The sequence below is a fragment of the Branchiostoma lanceolatum genome, chromosome 18, assembly GCF_035083965.1.
Source record: "Branchiostoma lanceolatum isolate klBraLanc5 chromosome 18, klBraLanc5.hap2, whole genome shotgun sequence".
NCBI classification, from domain to species: domain Eukaryota; kingdom Metazoa; phylum Chordata; class Leptocardii; order Amphioxiformes; family Branchiostomatidae; genus Branchiostoma; species Branchiostoma lanceolatum.
In genome coordinates this window covers 9781320-9805926 of record NC_089739.1, presented here as the reverse complement: position 1 = coordinate 9805926, position 24607 = coordinate 9781320, and the positions used below count along the sequence as shown (strand labels likewise).

Sequence of the window (24607 nt, the reverse complement as noted above, 5' to 3'; positions counted from 1 at the left end):
GCAACTTAAAAATGTAATAAAGTCGCTTGCTCTGAAACTTGATATAATATCACTATCACGACTGCATTTTCATATCATTTCAAAACTACAAAATGTATGCTTTAATCTTACGATATGTTAAAACTAAAAAAAATGGTACAACAAATATATCTTTAAATTTTTAAAAAATGAAATTGCAAATTATTAATTGGTCCATTCTCCGAGCCAGGATAATCTTGTAAAATCACACTTGGCCTTCAAGCAAAACTTGTAAAATCTATATTCATAAAGTATGCAGAAATAAGCATAGCCTCAATCATCTAAACTAGCAAAATCTAGGTAAGCCTTCCGAGGTACAAAAGCTGGCATCAACGGTATTTGATTCCTGACACATCTAAGCAAATGTGAAACTTTTCAGCATTTAAAACTGACCATAATGATTTTAACCACTTATCATCTCATTATCATGGTACACATTGATATCTTAGTTAAGAAAGCTAAAGGCTACATTGGAAAAGACTAATATTCTTTTTAAGTAGTCTGGAATTACATATAGAATTTATATTTAGCACATTCTATCAATTTGTTACTTATCTGCAAGATGACATGCTTTTTACACAACTCACAGCCATCATCACATACATTGGTATCACTATTGTCCAAATTCAACTTATTACATTGAAGTACTAGGAGTTATTTGTGCTAATCGTTACATTCTTGAGTAACAACTTCTTAACAATCTTGCACAGTCTTGAACACAATGTTTTTGGCAAAATTACTTTTCACTGTCTAGTTTTTATCCTTCTCTCTGCTGCTTAACCCTGTAACCAGTACAAATTTGGAGCTAGAAAGTCATGTCAGCAGGAATAAGGTTAAATCAATGAGTAGGTTTCTTTTTATTCCTTCTTGACCACCTTGGTGACACCACCGATTATCTTTCTGCGCTGTCGGACCATGTGGAAATACAACTGGGGGAAAACTGCAAAGACAAAAAAGCAGATGAGAACTTCATTACACAATTGTATAAGATAGCAATTGTATAAGATACATGATGTGGTAACTATTACTTCAAAACCATTCTTGGAAACAAAACTACTCTACAAGAGAGTATGCAGTTTGGGATGAGACTTAGTGAAGTGTTCTGTTCATTCAAAAGTAAATTTTGTTCTACATTTTGATACCAGTATTTGTATGACTGAATTTTGCTGAACTCCAGAAAGAATGGTAAATATTGTATCAGCAAGGGAAACTTGACTAAAGGAGGCATACAAAAAAAAGGAGCTTTAGTAGGGTACTATTTTTCCAGGGTATTGAAACATGACTCACTGCTTAACAAAGCGGTCAAACCTCAAACTGAGCTAATAGTGCAATGAAGCTTTGCCACGGCTCGCGTTTTTGGCCAAGCACACCGGGTCACCCCTACTCTTCTCGATAGGTGTGTTGGGTTCTTTTACGTGCAGAGGTTTGACGCTTGAGGCTAATGCCTGAAGCTCCCTCATACACGGGGCCGCCGGCTTTACGTCACCATCCGAAACGACAAACGCAATCCCTTACCACATGTCCGAGCTATATATAAATCTTAAAATGAGCAAACTGTGTACTTACCTGGTATGTAAGTGAGCATGCCTCCCACCAGGAAGTAGTGGTAGTAGAAGGAGAAGTTGAGAGGGTTGGGCATCTCCAGGGAGAATGCCTTCTGCTCAGCAGCCGGTGTTAGGGCACTGTAGATGGCTAGCAGCTCCCCCTATTGGAACAGGATGGAAGTGCCTTTAGATCTTCCAAGTTTGCATAAATTTTATACAGCTATAACTTAAATGTACCTAAAAAACTCACAAGATGCATGACAGTTTATTGATACTGATAGAGATATAAGACATAATTCAAAAACAAATCTTGTGACCTGATACCACAGCCACCAATATGATTTCATGATAATTGCTGAGTGCTTTGTTGGTTTAGTAAGTACTAGACTCAAAATGTTGGTATTGTAGCAGAAGAGATGTATTCGACTTCAAGCACTGCTAGGAACGAACTAAAATCATGTACAAGATAAAGTCCACTGAATGGAAGATGCCCTAAAACAATGACTTTATCATGTTTTAAAAATGCATTTCCCAAATAAACAGCGTCTAGCCAGGAATGCCATGTATGGAAACTGTAAGTAGAGGTGTCTAAAGAATCTAGTATGTAAGTGAGAACATCGTACTTACAGACACACCAATTGGGTACAGCACTATGAAGAACGTATATCTGGTAGGAAAGAAGATAACATAATGTCATTGCTTAAGACTTACAACGGGGTGCCATTCATTTTCTTTCAATATCATGAAAAAAAGGAATTTAAGGATCCCACTGTAACAATTTGAAAGAAATTTGGAGCTCTCACCGCCAAGGCCCAGATTCAATTCCTTAGTGTGGGAACCACTGAAACGCACAAGTTACAGTCCCCCGGGAATGGAACCTGGGCCGCCAGCTCAGAAATCCAACGCACTTACCACTAGGCTAAAAGGTCTGGACCAGTTAGACTGGTCTGTAAGTGGCACTCAAACCACACTGTTACACTATCAGTACAACAAACAAAACTCTTTCAATGTTGTATATTCAGTTTGTGGACTAGTGGTAATCAGAAACACCTTCACAGCCCCCATTTTACCAGCACTACCTGGTAATTTGCTTTTTACCCAGATGGTACTTCAAGCCCTGAATATACAGTCAAATCAGTACCAGTGTGACCAATTTTTGGTGCATGGTTCTTTATATATTTTTCCAATTGACATACGTATTAACAATCATGTCGACATAGTGGCCACCTATCTTCTTTGAGTATAACCAATTTCTTCAGATAACTTGAGCGACACTTATAGACAGGTTGGGCTGTAGCTGTGTGTATAATACCTCACCTGCACCACTGTAGGACGTAGGGCTTCATTTTGAGCAGAGCGAAGGTGTAGAAAGAGTACCGGATGATCTCTGTGATGGTCCAGGCAGCAATGCACAGGCTCATACCCAGGCTGGTCTGGGCCTGGTAAAATATACACAACATCTGTTACAAAGCTACAAAATGTACATACAAAGCTACAAAATGTACAAACAAAGCTACAAAATGTACATTCAAAGCTACAAAATATACATACAGCAGCCAAGCATGCATAGGCTCATATCCAGACTTGTCTCATACCAAAACATATGGAAAATCTATTGTATAACTGTAGTCCTACGATAGTTGGCACCCAGACTAGTCTATGCCTTAAGAAAGTGCAGAACATTCTGCAATATTCTGCAAAGTAGCCCTATACAGCCTGAAAAACAACTTTTTCCAACACAAAGTACATTTTTGTTCAACATTGTTTGCAGTGGTTTTATTTTTGCCGTTTTCATGCTGACTTCTTCACCATGAATCTATAAGACACCGCAAATATGCAATTGCCAAATACATGTACATTATTACAGCTGTACTACAGAATGTTTTCAACCATAAACAGTAAACTAATAGAGCACCACAAAAACAGAGTGTTTACAGATTGGCAGATTGTTTACAGATTGGCATGTACATGTACAGTACCTCCTTAAAAGGATGTGCCACGCCCCACAACAGAAACACCCTGGAGAAGACTTGGAACGCCGTCAGTAGGACGTTGGAGGGGACGATACCCAGCGCCGCGTGCACGATCTAAACACACAGGTAACATTTGCGAAGGGACAACAAGAACAACACATTACACCTTCTATAAAAATATGACCTTTTAAAGAATTGCTTGGTAGTAGTGATCAGTAGTAGTGACCAAAAAGACCAATCCTGTTGTAAAGTCACCCTGTGTCAGACTCAAAACATAAACATGCATAACTTTGCTGTACATGCAGTCAATCTGTTAGGTTTCTGCAGTGATTTAAGTTTGCAGTTGAAACTACACTTGTAGTCAGTCTGTAGTAGAGTTACAGTAGTAATGCATGGGAAATGTATCTTTGCCCTGTCATGATTTCAAGTTAACGTTACAGTATCATATATTTTCATCAAAAATCATCAACAGTCAGCTAGTGTTGAATGTTTGTGTCTAGCAGATAAGATATAAATCAGAAAAGAAAAAAACAGAACGTTTCCTCTCAAATTAAAGAAGAACAGAAAAAAAACACTCAGCTAGTGAGCTACTAGTATGTGCCTATGCCTAGAGTAAACTAATGAAAAGTAGTACTACATGTCACATTATCTACTGTATACCCAATGATCTACTAATTTTTTTCCTCACCTCCAGCAAGGCAAGGGACTGGAACACCTTCAGCACCACCTCCACACTGTCGTATATCCCTGAGTACACCTCTGGTGGGCTGGGATTATTCAGCACATGCACAATGTACACGTACAGAACCGCTATCCACCTGTAAGGTACAACAATGTACAAACATCAGCTCTCTGGGGGCTGGGGTTATTCAGCACATGCACAATGTACACATACAGAACCGCTATCCACCTGTAAGGTACAACAATGTACAAATATCAGATCTCTCAGGTGGGCTGGGGTTATTCAGCACATGCACAATGTACACGTACAGAACTGCTATCCACCTGTAAGGTACAACAATGTACAAACATCAGATCTCTGGGGCTGGGGTTGTTTAGCACATGCACAATGTACACATACAGAACTGCTATCCACCTGTAAGGTACAACAATGTACAAACATCAGATCTCTGGGGGCTGCACCATTGCAGGTATGGCTGAGGATGAAACTATCTTTGGCCTGATCATGTACACATACATTAGGACTTAATCTACCAACAAAGGATTACCCTGGGTACCATTGTATCTTTTTTGGGTGGTGGAATTAAGTACCCTGGTGGGATTATGTTAGTTGATGTTACATGTGAGCCAATGTGTCCCGGTATCGAGGCCAATCCCTTCCACACCACCCTCACAACGTAAACAAGCCTATCTGATAACAGAGTGAAATCTCGGGAATGTACACTGACACTAAACACACGTCATTGGAGAAGGAGTCAAGGTGAAAAAGCACAGGATATGTCACATCGCTAGGTCAATGTTTCAGAAAATAACAATCAAATCCTCAGACCAAAATATCACTTTCCATATGTAAAATTTGCTATCTACTCTACAAACATATATTTATATGCTATTTAGGTACGATTCTAGATGTTTACTTTGAAGATAGTTCAGTAAAAGTCGTCGTAAATATGCAGATATGCCATGACTGTAGCCACGCCCCTTTTGCCCCGCCCAAGTCCATGGGTGTCACTAGCTAGTAAACTATGCGATCGTTTACGCTATCTAGAGTCTAAAATAGAAGAAAAAAAATTACCATTCCCTACTGGAATAAAGGTGAAATGAAGTGAAGTACATGTGTACTCTTCAACAAGTAGAATTCAGGTTTTTCAGTGACCATACTCCCACGTTTATGGACAAAGATTTTATCGCGACCTCATTAAAAATTTAAGCTGCACGGATCGCACCCAAAACGTTAAAAAAAGGGCTGTGCATTTCTTTCGGAGGGTTTGCAATATTGTCCCAAACTGGAGTAAAACTGCAAGAGTTTGCTTGTTTTTGCAGTGCAAAGAAAGGGACCTGGGGGTCAAAGTCTTTCAAATTATGGTACCGTTAACAAATTATTCATGATATTGATATGGTCGCATGTAACAGCGCATTTCAACAGAACCGAACGTCCGAAACACCAAATAATTACACAGAAAGGTTGTACTAACCCTGCCGTAAGCACGATGTTGTAGAGAACGAGCCAGCCGTGCGCCAGAGGCCCTGGCCCCGGGACGGCCCGAGGTTTTGAAGGAGACTTCGGCCCAGCTTTTCCACCTGCCGCCATGATGGTGTAGAGGGAACTGTGGAGGTGAAAGGTCAAACAAAATGGCGGGAAATTTCGAACTGAAGCGATCCGCCCATAGTTATCTCCAAGCAGATGTAGGGTAAGGCTCGGTGTTTTATGAGGGCCTGCATGGGGGGGTAGTGATTACGAATTACGTTAAATTTTTGCCGCCGATTACGAATTACGTTAAATTTTCAGAGCTGATTACGAATTACGTTAAATCATGAGGCTTTCCAACCGACTTAAACACTTAACGCATGATTCAACTATCTAGTTCTACATCAAAATTATTAATTTTTATATTTATTGTGGTGACAATGAATCTGTTGATGACCAAACTAAACCGTACTAGTAACTATAATGAGTAGCCGTGACGGCGGCAGGGAATTTCGTATGGGAGGGGACAGCAAGATATTGCTGAATTCGAACGTACATTGACCACGGTCCGGGAAAATTTTGAAACTCTTGACCCCCTGCAATGCTATAACCTTGATTTTGAGTGCCAAATTTTGCTGTTACACTAAGCTATGTTTGATGACATATCTATAAGTAAAAAGAATATACAAGAGTTTAATGGTATGGTGCGCGATGCCCCGAGTCCCGACATATATCGCGTCGGAGCGGCCCGGCGATTGTAGGCGCCGGGATCCGAGAGAATACCCGGGAAAATTGTAAAATCTCGACCCGCTCAAATACATTTTGAGGGGCAATATCTGCACTCATAGTGAAAAGTACACAAGGGTTTCTGCTAGATTGTTTGCCCTCCTGACATATTTTTGCCGGAGGCGTACATGCAACAATCGCCGGTGGGCCCGAGGGCATGCACCTCGAGAAAATTTTGAAATCTTTACCCTTTGAAACGCTATTTCCTGCATTTTTAGGGGCACATTTGGCTGGTAATCTAAGCTATGTTTTATGGCATCTCTTTGATTGAAAAATACACAATGATTCCAGCTTGATATTTGGGGGCGACGCCCTCAGAACATATTTTTTACCAGAGGCGCGACAATACTAAGTGGGTCTAGGCGCATGTTTCACGGGAAAATTTTGAGATCTTTACCCTCTGAAATGCTATTTCCTGCATCTTGAGGGGCAACTTTGCCGGGAGACTATGCTGGAAATAAGCCTACGTTTTGCTAGTAGATTACGTTTTACGTTGCATAAAGGTAATTGCCTACGTTTTACGTAGAATCAAAGTGACCAATTACGCGTTACGGCCAATGTACTGATTACGAATTACGTTGATTTTGGGTGGCTGATTACGGATTACGAAGTCTAAAACGGCCTGATTACGCCTTACGGAAAAGGGGCATGCAGGCCCTCTTTTATGCATGTTCTTGAGGCTTTTCATAGTGATACGCATGTTTAGTACGTGTTTTTTGTCTGGAAGGACGAAAAGAGAACCAGAAAGGTTTTGCAAGCATTTGTCTTGCCTATTAAACAATGTACTACATGTACATGTACTAGTATCATAGTGGTTTATTCATACTCAATTGAAGCACAACCACATAACAATTTTAAAAAACCTCGAGCTCTGTTCTGTAACAAATGGCTTGCTAACGTTGCATGACATAATCGAACACCACAGTGTCACGGTGTCAGCTGTCACATCCAGGTCATTGACCTTATTTGTTTGGAACGGAAGAAGAAGAAGCTTTGAAGGCATTCTGGTGGATGTGGTTGGACTGGGTAGCTTCATTGAATTCACCTCATTATAATATTATAATTATTAAGTGGTCTCTTTTGATTGACTCCAGAGAACCGGTTAGATCTCACTGTTACCCCACTGCCCCGCCGAAGACAGCCCTAAGCGCTAGAGCAGACTACTACGGTTTTTATAACGTGTCTGACCTCTCGTTTTTTAATCCACATTTAGTGTAATATTTGGTTGTGACTTCTACAATATGCATCCTTTAATATGAGGGATCGACCACTGCTAGTGTGTTCTTGAAGCTGAAACAATACAGAAACTACGAGTCGGTAAAAGAAAATGACGGAAACCGAGAGAACTCTACTCGTTGAGAAGGTTGGTTTTGATCAAACTTTGTTTGTTTCTATACTATAAATTGCTATAAATCTCCAAGAACTTGTAGTGATTCGGTTCGGTCTCAGTGTATTACGTGAATTCTTACGTGCAAAGATTTAAACAAAAAGGTGTACAACATATAGTACACTAAAGAAGCTTTGTTTTGTATCCCCGACGCTGCACAAATAATAGTTTTCAGTGGGTTTGAGTGATATTGTGTAGTCTGAGGAGGGGGAAATTTACGCTGACAGTGTCAAGTATATCTAGGCCAATTTATCTATACATCTATGCAAAAAAGAATCCGTGAAATAGCGATTTGATTGTATAAGACATTCATCTCCTCATCATGTATTTGTATAATTGACATATACGACTCCCTATTGTATCTCCTGTTGATATCATCTACCTCTGTCAATATTATATAGATAGTGCCTTCATGTAGTTTGAAATGGAGCATTGTACAGCCTAGAACCTAACCATTGTATAGCATAGAACCTACCTATAGCTTTTAGTAGCTTGATATAAGTAGCCAGTAGTATTTTATTTTTGCCTTACATTGTACCTGTTACAATCGTTGTGCAATAAACTTGACTTGACTAGTGCTAAGATTACTGTCCAATATTACATATAGTGCTAACGTTAGTGAATAGTTTCATCAGGTTGGTGAATCACTGAATATAAAAAACATTCTATTCATAACCAAGCGGTACACGAGCCGATGTTTTGATGATGCTTCACAGTGCATTAAAGCTAGTGCACTGTTCAGCAGTAACACCTGTAAACCAGTCAGTATTGCTCTGGTAAAGATGACAGACAGTCATCGAAACGTCGGCTCGTGTACATACTTGGTTGTGAACAAAATAACTTTTCTATTCAGTGATTCACCAAGCTGATGAAACTATTCACTAACGTTAGCACTATATGTAATATGGGACAGTAAGCTTAGGCACTGTCATTTTGCACTGTAAATTCCACACCCTTAACTACACACTATCGCTCGAACCCGCTACTCAGTTCTAACGTTATGTGTGTATCCCTTTTCTATACGTAAATAGCAACCTAACGATGCCTCATCAGAAGAAAAATCGCCGGTGTCTGAACTGTCGAGCTCTTTAGAACAACCCAAGTTTTCCTCGAAGCTGGGGATAATGCTGACTTCGATCGGGTGCGCGGTGGGGACCGGGAACGTGTGGCGGTTTCCACGGATGGTTGCCAACAACAGTGGAAAGAACGGTGGGTGTGATTGATCATTTAGGTCATAATTGGAAAAGGGGGCGGGCTGTTTTTTTTTCTCTTTTTTTCACTTTCAGGCGTGCCCCTTACATGGCTCCGTGTGACACCCTGGGGCTGCAGGACTTTTTTGGGGCCCGGCCAGGACCCCGAATCATTCTAACCCGCCCTTAAAATCAACGCGGGACCCGATAACAAATAGAAGCCGTGAGTCGATCGGGGAACGCATGGCGATTTCCCCGGATTGTCGCCAACAACAGCGGGAAGGACATGATGACGTACTAGTAACATCCACTAACATGATTTTGCCAGGGTAAATAATTTCGCCACCATGAAAAGATACGTCCAAAAAGATCTCCAACCTAACGTCCCCCAGTATAATGCACTGCTGTGTATCTAAACTGTGCATACATGGGTGCATATTATATGGTATGACTCATGATATGACTCATCTTTGTACTTGGCTTGTCTTCAGACTTATTCTCAGTCACTTGTGAAAGATATATGGATCCTGTCGGAAACGTCTGACTCCATTTGAAGTGAATTCATTCGGTTGATTGATAATTAATTTTGTGTAATGTTGTGCCTAGATGTCTAACCTTCATTCACGTTCTCTGTGCATCGTTTGCAGGAGGCTTGCAGTTCTTACTTGTTTGGGTCGCATTCCTGTTCCTGTGGTCGATGCCACTGATCATCCTGGAGTACGCCGTCGGGCGGTTCGCCAAGAAGGCAGCACCGATGACTTTCTACAGACTGCTGGGGGTTAAAACCACGTGGTTGGGCTGCTGGATCAACATGATAAATTTCTTGGTTGGGTAAGTTGTTTTACACTGTATGAGTGATTGTAAGAAATTATAGATATATCTACTCATGGCCGTAGAACCTGCAACATTCGCACGAAAACATTTATCCTATGTATATATGATTACCTTAACGCTGAAAAGAATAGCCATTCTATTTATAAATTTATGTAGATTCTGGTCAGCTGCATCTTGACGATGGTGGTTTTCCCCAGCTCTTATTACAGTGTACTGGTGGGCTACACACTGTTCTACATGGTCCACTGCATGTTCTTCCCACTGCCGACAACATTGGAAGAGAGCCAGGCCATCTGGAGAGGATTCGTCGATGTAAGTAGTACTATTTCATTGGCAATGTTTTCTAATCGAGCATAGTATGTAGATGCAAAAATGCAAATGTTGGTGATAATGCAAATTTTACAAGAGTCAGATTTAAAGATCTCGGAGCATTGTAAATTTACTCAAGGAATTTTGTTTGAAAAAAACACAAACCTGCATGAAGCAGTGGGCACAGGGTAGAGCATCTTTTGCTCTCTATCTCTTTCTGTCTCTATCTCTTTCTTTGTCTCTCTCTTTCTCCCTTTATTGTCATCTGTCTGTGTGTGTGTCCCTCTCTGTTGCTCTCTCTCTCTCTCTCTCTCTCTCTGACTCTCTCTCTTTCCCTGTCTCTTTCTCTTTCTCCCCCTCACTACGGATCATCCCGATGAGTAGGCAGACCGATCAATAGAAAATGCTTTCAAAGTCACCTGAGTGACGTGACCTTTGTTCTCCTTTCAGGAAAGTAGTTTACCTGTTGCCACCCATTTCGTTATCACCCTGGGATGTGCCATTATCATCTGGAGGGGGGTCAAAAGCATCGAACTGGTGATGAAGGTCATGGTCCCCGGCCTGTTGGTGCTCGTTCTGGTGGTGTTGATCTGGGCGTTGACCTTGACCGGTGCCTGGCAGGGGGTCGTTTACCTCTTTACACCAGACTGGGGTAAGTTTTCCTGAACAAAATTTACACGTAAAAGAGCATACAATCTAGATGAGTTAGTTTATTGAATATTTGCTGGAAAACATTACATAAACAGGAGCATAAAATCAAAAAGAGGGAATCTTTATAAAATATGGTTCATTTCTTTTAAAAAGTTGAAATTCTTATTGCAACAAGTACAGTTAAGCTGGAGAAGCCCCGATGAGAATTAATTATATAGGTACAGTATGTACGTACCGTTACATTATCTTTTGTTTTACACAAAATATGACGACACAAATCATGACGTCACAATCATTTTTGCAGAAATGTTGACAAGCCCAAGGCTGTGGGTGGACGCTCTATCCCAGAATGCAGTGGACACGAGTGCAGGTTGGGGCCAGTTTCTCGTCCTGGGAACGAGCATGGCTGCCAACCAAGGCGCGGTACAGATGGGCGTGGTCGTTCCCACGGCGAACAACGCAATCAGGTGAGATGTCTTTGGATATGGGTTTTGATTTTGTATTGTCTTCGTAGTTGGCCATGGTAATTTTGTTCTTGAATAGCATGAATGGTGATAGATAACACCATAAATTGGCTGACAGACTCAGACCTGTATGTGGATCTATTACAAGTAATTTCCCTCTCTTTCAATGTCTCTATCTGTCTCTTTCTCCCTTTTTCTCTCTCTCCCTTTTTCTCTTTCTCTCACAGCCTTAACTCTCTCTCCCTCCCTCTTTCTGTCTCTATCTATCTCTCAGTCTCTTTCCTTCTCTATCTATCTCTCAGTCTCTCTCAGTCTCTCTCCCCCCCCGACCCCCCTCTGATTTAATATGGCGTCTTTGATTTCTCTTCTTTTCAGTCTGATAAGCGCTGCGATGATTTTCGCTGCAGTCTTCTCCATGTACGCTAAGCTGCAGCCGGGAGGCGCGGCAGGGGGAGCCGTGAAACTGCTCAAGGAGAACGGACCGGCGAACACAGGGCTAACGTTTATCTGGTAAGTCTGTACCTATACCAAATGTTCAATAACACTTGATGTGTTTGCAATATATAGCTGTCATTTCAACAATTCAAATGATAAAATTGTGTGTGTGCGTATGTGCGTGTGTGTGTGTGTGTGTGTGTGTGTGTGTTTTGTTGGTTTTTTCGTGTGTATGTATGTGTGTGTGTGTGTGTGTGTGTGTGTGTGTGTGCGTGTGCGTTTGTGTGTGTATGTGTGGGTGTGTGTGTGTGTGTGTTTGTTTGTGTGTCACTGTGTGTGTTTCTGTGGTGAAATTTTAGGATTGTCTTCCAGGGGGCGCTCACCATCTGAGGGGGTGAAGTTTGCCATCTCTGATTGCCTTGTTTATTCTTGGTACCCCCCCCCCCTCCCCCCGTCTCCAGGATGCCGATTCTGTTCTCCTTCATGGCGGGAGGGCGCGTCATCGCTTCCCTGTTCTTCCTGGCGTTAGCCATGGCGGGGGTCAGCAGTTACGTCACCATGATCAACACATCAGTGCAGCCCATTGTGGATCTGGGAGGTGTGTATCATTCGTCTTCTCTTCCTTCGTTTCTTACTTACCAGTTTCCTTAAGCCGGCGTTATACTACAGAAAAATGGGCCAATGTTCTCTAATGCCGGCAGAGGGAGTAGAGGCATTGTAGAGAACCTTTGCTCATCTTGATAATCACGAATCACCCCGGCCTTCTCCCAAGAAAATCAAAGGTTTCCATATGGAAAGATATCATTCAAATTGGATTTACAAAGTCGACTTCCCAAATGCATGTAAAAAAAATTCCTTTTTGTCTCAGGTCAATGAATTTAGTACATTATCAAAGACACTAAAAAGGGAGAGAAAAGAAAACATTGGACTGAATTTTTGACGGTGCGATATTTCCTTCTTTCCCCACAGTGAAGAGAGAGGTGTCCGTGGTGTTGTTGAGTCTATTGTCTTTTCTTCTCGGCATCCCGAGTGCCCTGAGCCCCAAGGTTCTTGCAAACCAGGTATGTCTGATTTATTCGTTCGTTTTTGTACATAGTATCAAGACCATAGCTCTGGCTAACTACGTTAATCTTCTAAATTCTCATATTCTGTATAGAACTGTACATTTCATCGGCACAACAGAGGCAACATATACAGCACTGTACGCAAATCTTGTATTTATTTTTGGCTACTTCAGCACTGGAATTCGACCTAATAAGTCTACTTTTCATGAATGTTACTAAAGTGTACTTCTACATGTAGCAAAGATAAATCCTTTGGCACGTAACGTTATATGTCGTGCTGAATGTTAATGTAATACACGATTCTATCTTTTCTAGGATTTTGTATGGGGTGCTTCTCTAATCTTCTCAGGGCTGATGTTAGTCTACTTGTTCTGGAGATACGGGTCATCCGACTTTAGAGCCAACCTTGTCAATCAGGTAAATAACTGACTACGTTGGAATGATTGCCAATCATCATTCACTTGAAGATCTAGTTTGGTCACAGAATATCAAGAATTGATGCTAACAGAAGTATTTAACTAAAGACGTTTCGGAAATGTTGCAAGCTTCCATTTGCCACGGTTGGGCACTTAACAAGCTTTATATTTATTTTGATATGACTATCTCTATTTCAATGATTATATTCTGGGGATTGATATCTATGTTGTAGAAGGCTTTAGAGCAAGTAAGTACCATCTCATAACGCTGTGTCTTGAAACGTTCTATTTCAGGCAGGCACAGAGGGTGGTGACTGGAAAGTTCCCAAAGCCTACGAATGGCTCGTCAAGTAAGTTTCTATCAAAGATGGAATAAAGCACTTGGAAATTGTGTACAAGCGCATCAAGACCTTTGCTGTTACTTGATTTTCTGACCAATCATTAGAGGGCACCACATCTGCATGCTACATGATTTTAGAATATTTTTCGAATCATATTTTGCATTATGAGTACAAATTTATGATTCTAGCTAAGTTCGTTTTAAGCTTCCTATTTGTATAGACCCCTTCTTTTCGATTGTCATTCTAAGAATCTCCGTAATAAACAGTAAATGATTGATAACCTTCATTATATGCTCATACCCTACAGGGCTAAGTACAGGCATACGGATATAAACGTCGTAATGAAGTATATATAATGACAATGACGGGACTATCTCCTGTTCTTGGTCAGGTTTGTCCTGCCTGTTGAGGGGACGGTTGTTATCGTGTGGTGGGTTGTTGACACCGTGCAGAAAGAGACCGTGCCGTGGTACGAGATCGGCCTCGACACGCTGATGACGGCAATCCTTGAGGTAAGACATCTAACTTTCTGCATACGTTTTTTTTACGTATTTCTTATTACCTCTGTTTCTGTTTCATAGGTTACACAGAATATGTTTTCTACGTGTTCTGTGGTGTATTAGTTGTGGGTCACGACACCAGCAATAGCTGTGCCCCACGTGTCTTGTGCCGTTGCAATTCTAATAAATCATATATCACAAATCACTTGGATGTCTGACCTTCATCGACGTGTCTAACGTTACATGTTGTCATTTTCAGTGGGCAGGTCTCCTCATACTTCTCGTCGGATTCAACGTCATCCTTTGTTTCTTCCAACCGCAAATCTCGCGTTGGTGGAGGCCAGTGGCTGCTGCCAGTCATGACAGCTTCACCCGGTGTTGTAGGAAAGGGAAACAAGGAGGGAAGGAAGAGACTGGTCAAATTGGTCTGGAAGATTTGAGTTCCTCTTCTCAAGCTAAGAACGCGGGATACAACTCACTATAGAGCACAAACGTGCTGCAGCTCTCAGGGAACGTTGAACTTATGATTAATTTATGGTTTGAAAAATTATTGGTTATTCTGTATTACGAATGTTCCGAATTTACTGCTTGCTGATATGCTTGTGTGGTCATCATGACGATTTCAGGGATAGAAACTAAATTGCAACGTTTCTGAATACAAGTGTTGCTTGGAAAAAAAAGAGGAAGATAAATCCTTCGACACTTTAACTTTAAGAAGTATTTGAGGTGTCAAAGCAATAGATGCAATACACATAACATTCTCCAATAGCGTCCATTCATTTGATGGTGGACTACTTACTTAATCGACGCTCTAGATTACAGAAGCCTTCTGTATATGGTAAAGAAACCTGAGAGCATTGACCAGAGTCAGTTGTTCTCACAATAAACACTCAACTCGTGATCAAATCTTCTATGAATGGGCCTTTTATTTCGGAAGCACGAGCTCGAGTTTAAGTGTCTTAACTTCGCAACGAAGAGCAGCTGGTTTGGTTGTTCAGCACGCACAGCCGGGGCACCCTCCTAAAAGCAGGACCCCTATCGCTCGATTCGTTCAAGGGCTCGCTCGCGTGGGGCCCTGCTCTTTAGCTCTGGTAGACACGGTTCTGGCACCGTCGCCACCAAAACAGCTTCAGCCAATCAGAGGGTTTGCTAAACCTCATCTAGAGCAAAAGCGCAAAGGACGCTGGGAAGCTATCAACCAATCAGGTTACGTCTCACATCGTTACTTTAGGTTCAGAACAAATTAACCGCCAAATTGTGCCAAATAAGGATAGCTCATTAATTATTCATGAGCAACTGTCAGTAACGTGGCCAGAACCGTGTCTACCGGGGCTAAAGAGCAGGGCCCCTAAGCGAGCGAGCCAACGAATCGAGCGATAGGGGTCCTGCTTTTATGAGGGTGAGCCAGGGCTGCCTTACTAGCCTGTGACTGTGGCTATTACAAAGGGCTAGCCCTGCTGCTGACAAAGGCAATACAATGGAATTAGACATGGACAAGGGCAACAATACAATTCATCAGTGATTGCATATATCTGATCAGATTAGATATGCTCTTCAGCATATAAAATGGAATGCAGCAACCTGTTAATCAAACTGTTTCTTTAAAAAGCCTGTGGCAAAGGTACAAGAAGGTCAAATTGACAGCACTTTTCATGGTATTCAAAAGTAAGCCCGTGCCAGTCATGGTGCATGCATAGACCAACGGCGATTTCCTTTCGCTTGCTAGACAAGCATCCTTACTGCTCGTCCAAGAATCACGTCGCAACTCATTGAAGTCTAGTATGTCGACGTCATAAAATGCAGAGATATTCAGAATGCATATGTAAATTGCTACCATGATCCACCGCGTCTCTTCCCATAATGCACTATTCTATAAAGCAGCGTGGCATTTTGCTTAAAAAAGAAACCGATTGTTTTTTGCAGCATTACAATGGTTCCACATTAGTTTACAGTTTAACCAACCAAGATGGCGACCGTGACGTCACGTGCAGACCCCCTACACGATAGGAGGCGCCACGAACACGCTGGTAGCCTCGCTGTCGGTCCTCTGGCGTGACGTCACTGTCGGGACCACAATCCTCGGCGCGTCTTCCCATGATGCCTTCTTCTGCTCGGCCATGCGCTGCATCACCTCGTACTCGGTCACCTGGCCTTCCCAGCAGCACTTGCTCCGCTTAAGCTGGCTTTTCGGACGACCCTGTATTCCGAAGGAGTATATTTTCTATCTTAGATCCAGATGAGAGGAAGTGATTCTCTAATGTCTCAATCGCGCTTATAGACAGGCGTATACTGTTTTAATGTCATTCACTCAATAGAAATTGCACTAATTTTCGCAAGATAAAAGTTGATAAAACAACTGGACAGTTTTCAAACGGTCAGGACACTCTGGCGAAAGACATCAAATGCTGTCTGAAACGTCTGACCGTTTACAAAACTATCCAGTAGCTTGAGTAACTATTATCTTTGGTATCTTACTCCTTGGATGTCTAACCTTCATCGACGTATGATGAAATGTGCATTTGTCCACATATAGTGTTATCCGACAGCAATAACTGTTGCAAAGTACTGAAAAGGTCGAATACATGTAGTAGTAAATTTATCAGTCATTACGGTGAGTGTACACGGCAGTTCAAAGACCTTTCTTTTACTATTCTACTACCACTGCAAACATGTGAAATTGTTGTTAGTCTTGAGTACCTCGATTCGAATCTTGTTCTTCGAGGTGACCTTTGTGTCCGCCTTGTTTCCCCGCGAAAATGACGTGGACGACGGTTGCCTTGGAAACGCCCTTCGAAGCTGTTCGGTCTTGATCGGCGCGCAGAGGGTCTTGGGATTGGTGTTCCAGTTGGGATAGCTCTGATTCAGGCGGAAGGTGACCCTCTTCTTCTTCCTCTGCTTCGTGCAGGCGGTGCATGCGTACTCGCCCAAAATGCTGCAGTACTCCTGTTTGGGGTCGTCTGCCTTAGGGCACGGTCTCGTTCCCAGTTTGGGGTCCTCTCGTCTCTCGGGTAGAGGGGTGACAGCTCGGGTCGGACAGGGGTCAAATCGGGACATGAGGGAGAAGTGGTCTTTCTTGGGAGGCATGGACTTGTCGTTCGCTCGGGTCCACTTGTTGAACGTCAGCAGTTCGAGTTCGACTGCTCGGCGCATCGCCTCGACGTCATGTTCGGTGATTTCGTCGACGGTCGGCGAACGGTTCCGATCTTTGCCGAAAAGGCGTCGGGAAATGGAGCTGTGGAGAGAGTCACGTCCACGAAACGTGCCTAATGGGCGAAACCTGTGGTGAAACAACAAGGGTTAGAAATATGGTACAAGGTCTTTCCACTACAGCCATTCGTCATGTGTCAGAAAGGTGTAGTCTTGTTGATCGTTGCCTGGTTTTAGCGCATCTTTGCCATGTTTACAAGGCGAGAAATGTAAAAGTGTTTCTGAACACTGGACTATTACTAAGATACCATGACGTTCTTATTCGACAGGAGTCGATGTTTTTTTAAGGAAACATGTCGCTTACACACGTACAGCTTCAGGGTTTTCTCTACAAAACAATGTGCACACTTCATACTTGCATGCACATGACATTACATTCGTTGGGTCCATTTTGCAAAACTCCACAGTGAAAATAAAGAGGTTTACCTTGGTTAAAACGTTTTCTGGAACGTGTAAGATATCTTTACCTTTCGGTTGGTACGGGTCGCCCTGGCTGAACTCGGACTTGTACCGTGTTTCTTCTGATGATGCTCGGTAGTCTGTACGAAGCCATCTCCATAGATGTAGAGCAATTTTTCTCACAACAATGCTGAAAAGCGCCTTCAGGCACAGTCACTTCCGAATACTCGAATCTTAAAGCGTCCGAAAAACTGAGTTGCTGCTTGGTTACATGCCTATTGTATAAGTCATCACACAAAACCATACAATAGTAGACTTCAAAACTCATTTGGAAGAGCTGATTACCTGTGCACCCCTACAATGACTTGTACTTGTCCAAATCTTACGAAAAATTCATCGGGTATAGACTTGACCATTCGGTAAAGGGGTTGGCGTTTGAAAAATAGGCCAGAAGAGCCTTTCTTGGCAACGCGCTACGGTAGTGGTGACTAGCAAACAAGCCCTTTTTATTTTGCAATTAAGCGTTAAGCTTCTATTCTTCACACACAGCAAGCGGTGGCGGCCTTAATGGTCGTCATGGATACCATTGGTCAAACGATTCAGGAGTGACATTAACAAGATCAATCGGTCAAAGACCACCTTTCCTTCGCAATTACCTTTCGTAAGACCAAGATTTAAAAGCATTTCGCGAACGTTTGCGCCCATTATTCTTTAACATGTATGAAATTCGGGGAAGTAATGCCGACAAAAAGTAACATCAAGGTTTGAAGGCTTGAACAAATAGTGGTAGCATTAGAAGTTTGTTGGCCCTATTTGCGCCCTTAATCGGATTAACATTCATAACAAGAAAGTGCCAGTTGTGCACTTAAAAGGTGGGCTAAGGGGAAAACATCACGTTGTTTTTGTCGTTATTACCCTGATATTTCTTTTAGAGTATATGAGAGTTTTGACTTTGGTTTGTCTTTAAAAAAATTCTACCTGCTTTTCTGAATATGCTGCATGCTAAGTCTCGTACAAACATGCTTATGGGTGAAGGAATTAACCTAGATATGCTTACGTGTGCTCGGACTAATGACTCTTGTAAAGGTAACCATTCAACAAGGTGGCTTATGGGATTTTCAACACGTGCTAGTCTTGAAACGTAAAAAGGGCCTAGGCAATTGAGAATATTTGCTGGGAGATGACTGGCCATTGGAGTACACAGCCGCCCTTAGAAGCCTAAGAAAGTCAATTTGAACTCCTCTTGATTGGTGTAATTAAAACTACAAATCAGGGCGGTTTATGGTATTTTCCATGCTTGTAGCTGTGTGCCAGGGTTGTAGCCTATAGGTAGGTGTCATCCGATTTCTACGGGGGCTCCTACACTCACTGCCCAAAACAAATCGTCCGGGAAAGGTAAGATGATTTTTTCGCGGCAGCGAGTGTATCGAAACCCCCGTAGTAATCGGATGGCACACAGGCAACCAGGGTAGGACAATTAGCTTTCAAACAAAACAGTGCTAAGAAAGGACAATTCATTCTTTCTATCATACTTTATTAGTATCCATAAGTAACAAAGAATTTAAAAAAGTTGAGACAACTAACGTCAAAGATCAACAGATGCACTAGAAAGGTAACATTTGCAGACAAATGAATACATAGTGTTTACGTTCACATGGTCTAGCCTATCAAACAAACCACTCGGTTTATTCTGACACTCTCAAACACATTCATATTTATGGCGACCAGCCCTTCCAGCTCTATCCTGCCACTTGCTACCTAATTCATTCAAACACCACAGTGTCTGCTACTTGTGCAGTAACCGTTATCCATTTGTCGAGGTATTCAGTAAACCTAATGACTGAGGTGATATCCTTAGAAAGACAGTTCTTTCCTGCGGGTATACTGTGCATGTCCTTGTGTATACCCTATGCATTAAGACCTGGCAGGTACATTCGTGCCACAGGGCACACGGGCTCATCTGATGCATATTCTTTAAAAGGCAGGGTGGCCTCCAATTCCTTCCAAGCACCTGCAGACCTGTCATAGACAAATATCTGATTGCCTTCTGCATCGTCCGTGGAAATTCTATAGGGCTCTAACCATACATGCAGCTGGTTCTCCAGTACGAAAAGCTTTGGCTCGTTGTTAGAAGCGAGGTCTCTTGAGTTCGGCCAGCCAGGCAGTTCCTTCCAGCAGTCAGACTCTGTGTCGTACACCATAGTCTTGGTGAACTCCATGTCTGTGCAGAAGATCTCTGTTCCCATCGAAACGGCCGTGCAGACTTCAAGCTCATGATCAAGTCTCGGTGGGGTGAGCTTACACCAACGGTCCTGTGTTGGGTCGTAGTGATGTATGTCTGTGTTCCTGAGGAAGTAGAGGTGCGAACCACAGGACACTACCAAGTGGCGAAACACTACAGTAACTTCTTTGTCAGCCTGTACATGTAGCTGCGAACACTCCTGCCATTGGTTCGTGTTCCAGCTGTACTTTGTCATCTCGACCAACGGTGTAGTATTGCTTGCTGACCTATCCACGAGAAGGCAATATAGAATTCGATCAACTTCAACCAGGAGGCTCATTCTGCCATACTCACGCCTCTGTATTGGGGGAATACTAGCACGTTCCCACACATTACCAGCATGGCTATATTCTAACACAGTCAACTGATAGCCCAAAGATTCTATACCCAGGATGTAGATATTGTTGTCACTGGTAACAGTTACAGTCCAGGTCAACAAACGGACGTCTTGGGTATAACTGCAGCTGATGTACTTCCCTTCCCGTGGGTTCATGAAGAGGATCCTCTCTTCGTTGCCGTCCACGTCACTTGAGGGGACAGAATATATTGTAAATAAAACTGTCAATAAAATTTGACTGAAAATTCATGCCACGCAAGCACAACAGTGCATACGGTAGAAAACATGGCACAGCGGCATTTTCCTTAGCGCTTCTGAGGTAGAGGTACTTTATTTTGCAATCACATAACTTCATGAAACGGTGCACGTAATATTCCTTTCATGTAAATTCAGTTCAGCTCATCCTTACATTGTAAAACACTATTACGGTACCTGATACAATTGTACCTGAATTTATTATGCAGTAAACTTTGATTTGACTATTTTCTTACATGTTGGAGAAGATGCGTTGGAGTGAAACAACTAGTCTTTGTGGTAGTCTCAACGAATGGCGTTGTGCTCCTAATTGTTGCCGAAAGTCAAAAGGATAAGAACATGTATGTACCCGTGTACGAAAAGCACTGCCATTTCCAGTGTGTCCATCCCGAATCTCTTCTTCATGTTGGAAGTCTCCTTTACCACGTTCCTGATGGCAGATCTCCCAGGATTCTTCTTGACCAGGGGGTGATCTAAGATGGCCACCATGTTGTACGGGGTCATCAGGTTGAAGCGGGTGTGAGGGAGGATGCTGGGTAGGTGGCGCAGTCTGTATAGAACAAGGAAGGGGTTAGCGATCATGATGCAACACAAGGCTGTGAAATGAATCTTCATTGTCTCTTGGCAAAAAAGCATTTGGCACGCAAGGCCACTCACGTACTGAAGAATCTCCAGCCTATACCGACTGTAAGATTTGGACCATCGCACACCGGGGCATGGCCCTACTCTTTTTTGAAAGGTGCGGTGGGCTCTCTAACGTGCGTGAGGTGTGGCTCTCCTCAAACACGGGGTGACCAGTTCACGTCTAAGGGCATCTCTAACCTAGGCTAGGTACTAATCTACACCTTGGTGAAGTGGGGAAGGTTGTGTGAATTGCCTTTCCTAATGGTATACGATCGGTGACATGGCAGGATTCGATCCCGGGACCACTTGGTTCTGAACCGAACAATATCGTTTTTCAGATAGATAATCCCATTTTGTTATTGATGATTGAAGACCTTTATTGTATGTTCGTGCCCCGAGGGGCTAGATACAGGTCGTTTAACACAAACTTAACTAACATCTATGTGACACTAGTTACAAAATACCTGAGCAATAATTCTCAACTCTACGCATGCTTTATAGACTTCAGCAAAGCGTTTGATTCTGTTTGCCGTAACGGTCTCATGTATAAATTGAATAAACTTGGCATAGGTGGTAATTTTCTCAAAGTTATAGAAGTAATAAAAAGGATAAGCTAAGCTAATCTAGTAAAGTCAACTTCTTCTCGCTTCTTTGTACATATTATATATCCAACATATATAACACCTACCTGTCCTTCTTGCAGTGCTGCACCCATCTCACCACCGCCTCCCACACTGCTGTCTCTTCTTTCACATCCAGCTCATCGCGGCTGATGATCTCAGTCAGCTGAGTCACATTCAGGCTGCAGAACCCCTCAGTCGAGACAACCTGTGGACGTGCGAAGTACATGTATATGTATGACACTGTGGACATGTTTTGACATACTTCTACTGGTCATTCTTTCAGAACTTCAGGTATATTATTTTTTTCAAACTCAACTGAATGTTTTCTTTAAAACTCAATCTAACAAAAACTAGTACACATGTATGTTGTCATTGTCATCAAAATGTTATCGTTGTCACATGGAATGGATGGATTTTTTTCTGTAATGTATCGTGTGTGGAGAATGTTGCCAGAACATCGTATCACCCGAGGTTCCAGCCCGACCGCTGCTCGACGGTCGGAAGGCGTATTCGACCCGCGGGAGTGGCTCTGACCGAGGGTGATGCAGAATACACCGTGTTGTATCTTATAAATATCATACCCACCCGAAAAAACACACATTTAAATATGAAAAGCGCCAGGAGTAGAGAAAAGTAGTTGTCCCCGAACAAAAATTGTAACAACAGCATTTCCAACGTCGACAGAATCCGGTATTCGAATTTTCGACAGCGGCACAATCAAGGCACGCGGAGTGTGTTCGAAATACTAGTATTCTTTGGAAGCCTTTGAGATAAAAATGGAACCCCATGTGATAACCCGAAATACCAACCGGCCCGAAACACGTACCCATATGGAACGTCATTCCTGCACTGGTATGACATGAATATAATTGTTTTATTGAAGTGACCAACCTTGGAAAAGTGCCTACAAATACACTGCAGGCATTGGTTCCGAACACTGTCTATAGAAAAGACATCAGCAAACTTGTACAGGTCGACACAGGTGGAGTGATGCACGTTCATGGCCATGTAGCTGCTGCAGGTGTCTCTCACATAGTCCAGTTGGAGGAGGTCGGCTGCCTGGTACAGGGGCTGGACTTTGTCTAGGGACACATCGAGGGTTCCCGAGTAGATGTAATTCAGGATCTCCCCAAACATGCCTGCATCCAAATCCTGCAGAAGAATAGCAATAAACTTTATAATCCTCTAAAGATGCCTATCCTGTTAGACAATATATAATATTAAGTCAGGAAATTACATTTCAATCTCAAAACCGTGAATAAAAAGGTGTGTCCAATGCAGAAGATCACAGTATGGGCCCTTTGTGGGATTTTCAAGGACCACAAGGTGACTGGCTTCAATGCAGTAAAATCATAGTAGAGTGAACTAGTCTATACTAGTAGATAAATAGTAAAAACGGTTATGCTTGGGTTTGAGAATTATTTATGTCTTCACAAATCCTGTTGTATTGTCTTTACATGCTCTCATTTAAAATGGCGCTCCGCGGAGGTAAATTGAACTGCAGCTGGTTCACTCTGAAAAAACTTCACAATACAAATCATGTATGATCAATATATCTCAAAACCGACATAGTCCCATACCACACAGTTTACACTTGGATGCCTCTCACATAAGACTTTCTACCCAGTCTTCAAGAACTTTGTTCGCACTACTGTACTTTATATACCCGTGTCATACTCATAGATACCGCGGGGGTCGCCTGAATGAAAATGAGCCTCGGTTAGGCGGGGTGGGCTACCCTTTCTGGGCCCCAGGGCTATGCATGGGGGTTGCTCTTTAATGAAATTTCCTCGAGAGAAATGTGTAAGCTGTGGGTGAGCTAGACAGAAAGCAACACCCCATCATTTTGCTTCGTAATAAGCCCATTCGTAATTCCGACAACGCATGTGCAGTGTCAAAGGTCAAGGCTCCTGGCTTGTAAACAGGTCTCGTCTCGACATTGTGTGATTTTGCATAACAATGCCCAAACGGGGTTTATTTACGTCTCAGGGGACTTTACCTTTGACACTGAACATGCGTAGTCTGAATTACGAATGGGCTTATAGGAACACTCAGCTTTGGAGACATTGGAGACATTATATTTTTCCCTGTGGCTGAATTGCCAAGGAGCATGGTGGTCACGTCCTACATGTAAATAAAAGAAAGGAACAACACAAAGAACACTATATATTGCAAAACGACCCTACCTGTAAAACAACCGTCTTCTGCCGACTTTCCATCATGCCGCTTGTAAACATGGCCCTGAAGTAGGGACTGGCCGCGGACAGAACAAGCCGATGGCAGGGAAACCGCCGACCCTCGACTTCAAGGACGACATCCTGCAGTACCTCAGCCTTCTTTAAGTCACACACAGCTTCAAGAAACCCGTCCTGATACCTCTCGTCTTCGTAGGAACGAGGACGAACTGCGCTGTCGTGGCGATTTTGGTCTGCAGCAGCCATGTTGATGATGATGGCGGTGCTCAGTACCTTCCAGAGGCCCGTGCCTGATTATCAAAATGTTTCAATTTAATCTCTACAACTGGATAAAACTCGAAGATTATTTCTGGACGTTTCGAGTGACGTCCGTCACTTTTCTTCAGCGTCACTAGAATGAACTGACAGAAGGAATCGATACTAGTACACCTGACTTGAAAACCGGTTGAACATGTCAAAGTCACTAACTCGTAAGGACCGTACGCAAATGCAATTCAAATGTAAATCACGTTGGTATAGTTCCTATGGTAAGACAACGTCATAGGGACTGTTACTCACTGTCCATTGTGTTGCAAAGCGGGGTCCCATACCGGTTATACTTTAAATTGCTTATGCCAAAGGTGTC

General features: G+C 42.5%; 4 protein-coding genes across 5 annotated transcripts; 1 reads left to right on the top strand and 3 right to left on the bottom strand.

Annotated features, from left to right (window-relative positions):
* Positions 1–655: 655 nt before the first annotated feature.
* Positions 656–5837, bottom strand: LOC136424261 (very-long-chain (3R)-3-hydroxyacyl-CoA dehydratase 2-like). The gene is made up of 7 exons (XM_066412791.1): positions 5692–5837; positions 4224–4353; positions 3542–3649; positions 2880–3001; positions 2190–2229; positions 1585–1723; positions 656–958 (listed from the first exon to the last, which is right to left on the bottom strand). The coding sequence occupies exons 1-7, from the start codon at positions 5805–5807 to the stop codon at positions 876–878; spliced, it is 738 nt and encodes a 245-aa protein (XP_066268888.1). The 5' UTR covers positions 5808–5837; the 3' UTR covers positions 656–875.
* A 1743-nt stretch (positions 5838–7580) lies between these two features.
* LOC136424723 (uncharacterized sodium-dependent transporter YocR-like) lies at positions 7581–14545 on the top strand. Its single transcript, XM_066413344.1, has 13 exons — positions 7581–7833; positions 8889–9066; positions 9695–9878; positions 10079–10193; positions 10641–10842; positions 11146–11308; positions 11681–11815; positions 12202–12338; positions 12710–12801; positions 13120–13221; positions 13515–13570; positions 13953–14073; positions 14321–14545. Exons 1-13 carry the CDS (start codon positions 7798–7800, stop codon positions 14543–14545), a joined length of 1746 nt encoding a protein of 581 aa, XP_066269441.1. The 5' UTR covers positions 7581–7797.
* A 1092-nt stretch (positions 14546–15637) lies between these two features.
* Positions 15638–18585, bottom strand: LOC136424473 (uncharacterized). Its single transcript, XM_066413081.1, has 3 exons — positions 17736–18585; positions 16759–17338; positions 15638–16258 (listed from the first exon to the last, which is right to left on the bottom strand). Exons 1-3 carry the CDS (start codon positions 17993–17995, stop codon positions 16058–16060), a joined length of 1041 nt encoding a protein of 346 aa, XP_066269178.1. The 5' UTR covers positions 17996–18585; the 3' UTR covers positions 15638–16057.
* Positions 18586–19180: 595 nt separating this feature from the next.
* Positions 19181–24400, bottom strand: LOC136424044 (kelch-like protein 40a). 2 transcript variants are annotated; one of them, XM_066412452.1, is made up of 5 exons: positions 23974–24397; positions 22679–22939; positions 21853–21992; positions 20890–21090; positions 19181–20475 (listed from the first exon to the last, which is right to left on the bottom strand). In XM_066412452.1, exons 1-5 carry the CDS (start codon positions 24226–24228, stop codon positions 19575–19577), a joined length of 1758 nt encoding a protein of 585 aa, XP_066268549.1. In that variant the 5' UTR covers positions 24229–24397; the 3' UTR covers positions 19181–19574. The 2 variants fall into 2 exon arrangements, with proteins under 2 accessions (XP_066268549.1, XP_066268550.1); XM_066412453.1 differs by having other exon boundaries at positions 20361–20475; positions 20964–21090; positions 23974–24400.
* Positions 24401–24607: the final 207 nt, after the last annotated feature.

Excerpts from the sequence above, each read along its gene's own strand:
- LOC136424044 (XM_066412452.1), bottom strand. The coding sequence starts at position 24,228 with ATGGCTGCTGCAGACCAAAATCGCCACGACAGCGCAGTTCGTCCTCGT. Across the intron at positions 21,993-22,678 it reads TTTGTAGGCACTTTTCCAAG|GTTGTCTCGACTGAGGGGTT; the intron begins GTTGGTCACTTC and ends GCACGTCCACAG. Across the intron at positions 21,091-21,852 it reads CAGCACTGCAAGAAGGACAG|ACTGCGCCACCTACCCAGCA; the intron begins GTAGGTGTTATA and ends TGTTCTATACAG.
- LOC136424261 (XM_066412791.1), bottom strand. The coding sequence starts at position 5,807 with ATGGCGGCAGGTGGAAAAGCTGGGCCGAAGTCTCCTTCAAAACCTCGG. Across the intron at positions 3,650-4,223 it reads AGTCCCTTGCCTTGCTGGAG|ATCGTGCACGCGGCGCTGGG; the intron begins GTGAGGAAAAAA and ends CTGTGTGTTTAG. Across the intron at positions 3,002-3,541 it reads TGGCACATCCTTTTAAGGAG|GCCCAGACCAGCCTGGGTAT; the intron begins GTACTGTACATG and ends ATATTTTACCAG.
- LOC136424473 (XM_066413081.1), bottom strand. The coding sequence starts at position 17,995 with ATGAGTTTTGAAGTCTACTATTGTATGGTTTTGTGTGATGACTTATAC. Across the intron at positions 17,339-17,735 it reads CGACCCGTACCAACCGAAAG|GTTTCGCCCATTAGGCACGT; the intron begins GTAAAGATATCT and ends GTTTCACCACAG. Across the intron at positions 16,259-16,758 it reads AGAACAAGATTCGAATCGAG|GGTCGTCCGAAAAGCCAGCT; the intron begins GTACTCAAGACT and ends TTCGGAATACAG.
- LOC136424723 (XM_066413344.1), top strand. The coding sequence starts at position 7,798 with ATGACGGAAACCGAGAGAACTCTACTCGTTGAGAAG. Across the intron at positions 11,309-11,680 it reads ACGGCGAACAACGCAATCAG|TCTGATAAGCGCTGCGATGA; the intron begins GTGAGATGTCTT and ends TCTTCTTTTCAG. Across the intron at positions 11,816-12,201 it reads ACAGGGCTAACGTTTATCTG|GATGCCGATTCTGTTCTCCT; the intron begins GTAAGTCTGTAC and ends CCCCGTCTCCAG.